The sequence below is a fragment of the Brachionichthys hirsutus genome, unplaced genomic scaffold (assembly GCF_040956055.1).
Source record: "Brachionichthys hirsutus isolate HB-005 unplaced genomic scaffold, CSIRO-AGI_Bhir_v1 contig_792, whole genome shotgun sequence".
NCBI lineage: Eukaryota > Metazoa > Chordata > Actinopteri > Lophiiformes > Brachionichthyidae > Brachionichthys > Brachionichthys hirsutus.
Genome location: NW_027180932.1, coordinates 5369 through 12474, shown reverse-complemented (window position 1 = coordinate 12474; position 7106 = coordinate 5369). Strand labels below are relative to the sequence as shown.

The window sequence follows — 7106 nt, the reverse complement described above, 5'->3', positions numbered from 1 at the left end:
TATTTTAGAACATTTCACAAGTGCAATTTCCAATGTTATATATTTAATATTTTAATTTTCATCAATCATTTTGAAGTCAGTTAAATTTGTTTTCAGCACATTGTCACAGCTCTGTTCTTGGAGGTCGTCGGCTCCTCTTTATCCCCAGTTGGCCTTTTCCCCTTTGCAAAGAAGCTCTCCCAAGAAGTTTTTTTATTGACTCATTTTTGCTAGTTTACGGCTTTATTTTTGAGTAACGTATCACGAGACCATGAAGATTCACAGGGGTCTGTTACAATGGAGAAAATCCTGCCGTTTTTCAAAATACACCTCTCAGCCTCTAATATTCAATATAACGGCAATTATACAAGTAATTCTGTGTGGCCCGGTAACAAACTTCTCACTGACCGGTACCGGCCGTAAGCACGGGTGGTTGTAAATCGTGCAGGTTGGTAACTGTACATGAAATCTAGAATTAGAATTTGTATCCTTTTATTTATTGTGGCTCAATGCACAATGTTTTTCAGCTGCAAACGTGACATACCGGCTACATTTGGTGTAATATTAGCATCACCACACTGAGACGGCCTAAACTCGCCAGCGATGAGGAGGAATTAACAGATGGTGACCAGGCAGTTCTTCTTTAAGCAGGTTTATTGAAACTTATGAAGTGCGGCTGTCAAGTGCAATCGTGGTAAATATGTTACAATATCCGGTCTTTGCAGAAACATGCACAGAACATGAGCGTACAACGGACCCACAGACTGAAAAACAAAACATGCCCAGAGGGTTAAAAAAAAAAAAAGATTCTTCTTCAGATATTGTTCACCCAGAATTACACATCTGTCAATAATGTAATAAAAAAAGTCAAAGGTGCAAGAGGAAATGGTTTCCAGCCAAAGTGAATGTTGCATAAGGGATATGAACAACATTGTTGGCTGCGTGTTGTCCGCTAAATAACCTAAACTGCTGTTGATCCACAGTCTCCAAAATACAGCATTAAAAATAGAAGAGACAGACTGGGCAACAGCAGCAGGCGTCTCACTCGTATGCATCAATCTGTGCTGTATTTCTCCTCAGTATTTTACATGGTACTTACACTATACAGGAATATACATCTTCTGCCCATCAAACGTCTTACGAAAAAAGGAAACGCAGCAAAAAGAAACGCAGCTTAGCCCAATGCCTGAACCTTCCCAACAAGGTTACATGCAGGGTCGAGAACAGCAACGATGAGCTTCAAGGGAAATACTGAAACAGCATATAATCTCCATAGAAACCACAGTTGTAGTAACGTCAGCAGTTCTGCCAAGTGTTGCTCAAAATACCCCCCCTCCCCCCCCCATTCCAGATGGGGACTTTATAACTGCTCAAACTCTGTCACTCTTCCCTGAACTTTTATATCTAGCCTCGACATAAAAGAACTTTTATTTACAGAATTCAGCAAAAAAAGAAAAAAGGTAACAACCAATGAAATCCTTCATCTCCTACTCATCAATTGACATCACTTGAAATCCAGACAGTGATTTAGTCATTTATTTTTTCCTTGGCGCCCCTGATAAAATGTTTCGTTTCTTCTTGGTTCTAATTTATACGTCCAAACATCCGATGACCCAAATCCCCTTCTGAAACCACATCATGAGACGGTCGACCCCCACTGAGCTGTGAACCCACTGCATCCTTCTGAGACATAAATGTGTGCAGATTCTTGTCTTAGCAGGGCGACCTCCGGCTGTAGAAGGCAACGTTCCGCTCAAACAACGTCAGACAGATCTAAGCCGAGGGACCAGAGCTGTGCGGGATCGGCTGGACGAGGGCGGAGGCGCTGGGGGGTCCCGGAGTGGCAACTGTTGGTGCAGCAGGCGGGGAGCCGGTCTGTACCTGGGCCTGGAACAGGGCCATCTGCTCTGGGCTAGCCAGCGTCTTCAATAAAGTGTTCTCCTGCTCCAACTGAGAGTTGCGCTCAATCAGCTCCTTGATCTGCTCCTTGAGAACTTCCACCTCCTCGCGCACAGCGTACATCAGGTGACTCTTCACCAGGTCCTGAGACGGGCAGAAACAGAGGTTAACCCACTTCATTAAATCAACAAACTCAGAGAAACGAAAACTCGTGCACGGAAACAAAGGCTTCTCGGTCTTATCCAACCAATTTCACCCAGTTTTCCGTGTCTCAGATTTTCCAAGATGTCCAGAGAACAAACACGCATCAAATAGATGTAGCTTCATTAACACAAACATGCAAAGATATATTCTTTGACCAAAACTGTGATGTAGTTTCAATAAATTAGAGCTTATCTAGTGTAGATATAGAATGTTTTATAAACAATGGTGTTGGAAAATTGGAAGTGGAATAATGTGGAACGACCTTGCCTTGTAGCCAGAAAATGTAATAATTAATTAAATAAAATGCATTACACCAATAATAAAGTGCTGACTATATCTTTACTACCAGAATCTAATCTAGAAATGTATATAATTTAAATGACAATACAAAGAACTGAATATTCAAATAAAATAAAATAAACCCGAACTAAAAAATAATGATGCTGATGATCAGAACCGATCGAGACCTTTTCTGCTCTGATGATAGTGAAACAGAATAAATACATCCGGGGGGGAGACTCGTTTATAACCCCGCCCACATTTAGGTGTGGGCCAATCAGAGGTGAGATATATGACCAGGATTATAAGCCTGCCAGTTTGCCTAGCAACAGGGCTGACGGCAGCCACAATAACAGAGTGAAAGAGAAAATAGGACTTGTTTTGTTTTCTGGACAAAAGGCTAAACATCAAAAAGCAAATAAAACGAGACAAAATGGTATAGCAACGATTTGTGTGCGTGTGGGGGGCTCACAACGTTCTCATAATGGATTATTTGACTTAGCTTTTGTGTGAAGCTCGATGCTAACAGGGACACGTTCACATAACCGGTCCTACAACTATGAAATAAAATGGCCAGCAAAATACCACTACGTGTCTCTATTGTACCAAGTACACAATGCCAGGGAGGAGGCACACAAAACAAACAAAAGGGATAGAAGAAGCTATATTGCAGTGAGTCTCCGGTAACATCCCACTTAGTTTAATTATCTGGGCTAAGAACCCATCTACCAGACATTTCCCAAAGTGCAAAGGTTTTATACTCACCATCGCTTGCTCAATCTTGTTGTCAATGGCAACAACGCTGGCTCCCGACGAACTGCAAAAAAGAGAAATGAAAACATTTTGAATATAGATCCGTAAGGCTTTTTGCCTCTGGAAACGCATTAAAACGGGTTCACTGTGGAATGTGCCCAACAACGCCTTTATGCTATTGTGGCCTTTGAGTGTAGCATCCATTGCAGCAGGGTACATTACTGCAGGTGAGGGGGGGTATAATAGAAACACGCCGCTAGCACAGTAAAGACACGCCGCTAGCACAGTAAAGACACGCCGCTAGCACAGTAAAGACACGCCGCTAGCGCAGTAAAGACACGCCGCTAGCGCAGTAAAGACACGCCGCTAGCGCAATACAGACACGCCGCTAGCACAGTAAAGACACGCCGCTAGCACAGTAAAGACACGCCGCTAGCACAGTAAAGACACGCCGCTAGCACAGTAAAGACACGCCGCTAGCGCAATAAAAACACGCCGCTAGCACAGTAAAGACACGCCGCTAGCACAGTAAAGACACGCCGCTAGCACAGTAAAGACACGCCGCTAGCACAGTAAAGACACGCCGCTAGCGCAATAAAAACACGCCGCTAGCACAGTAAAGACACGCCGCTAGCGCAGTAAAGACACGGAGCTAGCGCAATACAGACACGCCGCTAGCACGGTAAAGACACGGAGCTAGCACAATAAAGACACGCCGCTAGCACAGTAAAGACACGCCGCTAGCGCAGTAAAGACACGGAGCTAGCGCAATACAGACACGCCGCTAGCACGGTAAAGACACGCCGCTACCGCAATACAGACACGCCGCTAGCACGGTAAAGACACGGAGCTAGCACAATAGAGACACGCCGCTGGCACAATAAAAACACGGAGCTAGCACAATAAAGACACGGAGCTAGCACAATAAAGACACGGAGCTAGCACAATAAAGACACGGACCTAGCACAATAAAGGGACGGAGCTAGCACAATAAAAACACGGAGCTAGCACAATAAAGACACGGAGCTAGCACAATAAAGACACGGAGCTAGCACAATAAAAACACGCCGCTAGCACAGTAAAGACACGCCGCTAGCACGGTAAAGACACGCCGCTACCGCAATACAGACACGCCGCTAGCACGGTAAAGACACGGAGCTAGCACAATAAAGACACGCCGTTAGCACAATAAAAACACGGAGCTAGCACAATAAAGACACGGAGCTAGCACAATAAAGACACGGAGCTAGCACAATAAAGACACGGACCTAGCACAATAAAGGGACGGAGCTAGCACAATAAAAACACGGAGCTAGCACAATAAAGACACGGAGCTAGCACAATAAAGACACGGAGCTAGCACAATAAAAACACGCCGCTAGCACAATAAAGACACGGAGCTAGCACAATAAAGACACGGAGCTAGCACAATAAAAACACGCCGCTAGCACAATAAAGACACGCCGCTAGCACAATAAAGACACGCCGCTAGCACAATAAAGACACGGACCTAGCACAGTAAAGACACGGAGCTAGCACAATAAAGACACGCCGCTAGCACAATAAAAACACGGAGCTAGCACAATAAAGACACACAGCTAGCACAATAAAGACACGGAGCTAGCACAGTAAAGACACGGAGCTAGCACAATAAAAACACGGAGCTAGCACAATAAAGACACGGAGCTAGCACAGTAAAAACACGGAGCTAGCACAGTAAAGACACGGAGCTAGCACAATAAAGACACGCCGCTAGCACAGTAAAAACACGCCGCTAGCACAATAAAAACACGGAGCTAGCACAATAAAAACACGGAGCTAGCACAATAAAGACACGGAGCTAGCACAGTAAAAACACGCCGCTAGCACAATAAAAACACGGAGCTAGCACAATAAAGACACGGAGCTAGCACAATAAAGACACGGAGCTAGCACAATAAAAACACGCCGCTAGCACAATAAAGACACGGAGCTAGCACAATAAAGACACGGAGCTAGCACAATAAAAACACGCTGCTAGCACACAGCCAGCACACAGCGTTTACCTCTTGTCGAGGCCGACGTGCTCTGCGCTCAGCAACGACGACAGAAACGAGATGGAGAAATGTCTCAACTGGCAGACGCCTAGATCCATGGCCGCGGTGTAGCACGACGAATTCATGCTGGCCATGTTTCACAGCGCCGTGTCGCGCCCCGACCTCCACACGACACACTCCGCGACGAACATCCACACACACGCACGCTATTCTCTGCTACGAGGAAGCCTCACGCACCGGCCGCAGTGGTGCGAATTACGATCCAAGGTCAGCTCATCTCAACCGGACACACACACAAACACGCGAACCTGCGGCTCGGGACAAAACAGCATAATTTACCCTGACGTCGAACCGAAAGACCCTCTCCCGATTGGTCGAGACGGAGCGGTTTGAATAATTTATTCAGGAACGCCCCCCACCTGCAGCTCAGCTGATGCGTTTGCATAATATATTCGGGTAAATGAGATGACGTGGATGAAACGAAACCGGGGGAAACCGGGGAAAACCGGATAGGAAGGGAAACAGAAAGAGCTAAATAAAACAGACCGGGAAAGATTGGAAGCAAGAATTGACTTTAAACTGCTCCAGTTCAACATGAATCTGCCAGCTTCACTGCCACCTCGAATGTAAATACATTTTGTAGATTCGGGTTCTGTTTACGTTTTAACACCTGGGATCAGTTGTGAATAATTTGGTCTAATCACTCAATATTTAAAAATATGGGGTGAATTTAAAGAGCCCCAAATTATGAAAGCATTCCTCATAATGATCACTGTCTAAAGTTGCATTATAAACGGCTCTGAACACAAAGAAACCAGCCTCAACCTCTAAATGTCATTTAAATGGAGTCATTTCTACTGGTTAAAATAAACAAGACACGTCAATACAAGCTGGACTGAAGTCTGTTGAGGTTGTCAGTCCAATTACCATCATCACAATTTACAAATCACATCTTTTATGCATAAACCTTTTAATTGATGTAAATATAAACAAAAAAGACTACAAGATAAACAACATGACAACAAATCAAGTATCCTGGCAGGACAGAACCACCAAAAACATTCTCACATCAGAAGTACTCTAGACACACACCTCTGACAGGCCACCATCAAACATTCCAAGTACACCCCAAACCCTCAAATCCTGCGTACACTCAACGTTCTTTCCCATGATCACGCCCACACTCTGCAGCGCTCAGCATGAACAACTAATACATCCTGCTCTGTCGCATTTTCTTTCATCAGAATTGTCAACCAAGTCGCCGGCCAACTTCGCTCACTGTAAAAATCACATTTACAGACAAAGACGAGAGAAAACCATATCAAGCATACAGAAATTCACCTTAAACTGCCTGATATAGAGTTAACTTCAATGTGGAAACACAATCTAATTAAGGTTGAAATTACCTCGGCCTTTTTGTATAAAGCGTTGTCGACCTCAGCACATCATCAAAGAGTTCTGATGAAGGCCGTACCAGCAGCAGGCATGAGCTGCTGCGTATATCAGGGGCTTGTCTGATCGGTGGCCACTCGGGAGACATCCAGTAGTGAATGAAGGAACATAAACAAAGTGTATGTAGCAAATCCAGTAGTGCGCAGGTTAATCACTTTACAAAGTGACTTCAAAGTCAGTGCTCACCTTTAAAATGGGACCATTTTAAGGCTGCGCTGTTGGAATATTAAACGCATGCATCCTGAACAGGGGCTAAAACATGTCGCCTGAGTACTTGTACTGCTGTCAGCTTGTGATCACCTCTGATCCCACTCAAACACTAACAAGAAGCCAAAGAAGAGCTTCCTAGCCACACTTATCTCTTCCGGTCTCTTCTCAGACTGAAGAGGGTTTAGCCAATTATCCAGACCCAAATAGCCAGGACAGCAGAAGCTCTTAGAATGAAACCCACATCTAATGGCGTCAGCCGCCTGGTGCCGTTTAAGAGATTCTTTTCCATATTAG

General features: G+C 44.7%; 1 protein-coding gene across 1 annotated transcript; it reads right to left on the bottom strand.

Annotated features, from left to right (window-relative positions):
* Positions 1-615: 615 nt before the first annotated feature.
* Positions 616-5428, bottom strand: LOC137916909 (TSC22 domain family protein 1-like). The gene is made up of 3 exons (XM_068759866.1): positions 5160-5428; positions 3127-3178; positions 616-2022 (listed from the first exon to the last, which is right to left on the bottom strand). The coding sequence occupies exons 1-3, from the start codon at positions 5282-5284 to the stop codon at positions 1753-1755; spliced, it is 447 nt and encodes a 148-aa protein (XP_068615967.1). The 5' UTR covers positions 5285-5428; the 3' UTR covers positions 616-1752.
* Positions 5429-7106: the final 1678 nt, after the last annotated feature.

What these genes read in the sequence shown, in the direction of transcription:
- LOC137916909 (XM_068759866.1), bottom strand. Translation starts at nt 5,284, where the DNA reads ATGGCCAGCATGAATTCGTCGTGCTACACCGCGGCCATGGATCTAGGC. An exon ending in CACGTCGGCCTCGACAAGAG is followed by an intron (nt 3,179 to 5,159) that starts GTAAACGCTGTG and finishes TCTTTTTTGCAG; the next exon opens with TTCGTCGGGAGCCAGCGTTG. An exon ending in ACAAGATTGAGCAAGCGATG is followed by an intron (nt 2,023 to 3,126) that starts GTGAGTATAAAA and finishes TGCCCGTCTCAG; the next exon opens with GACCTGGTGAAGAGTCACCT.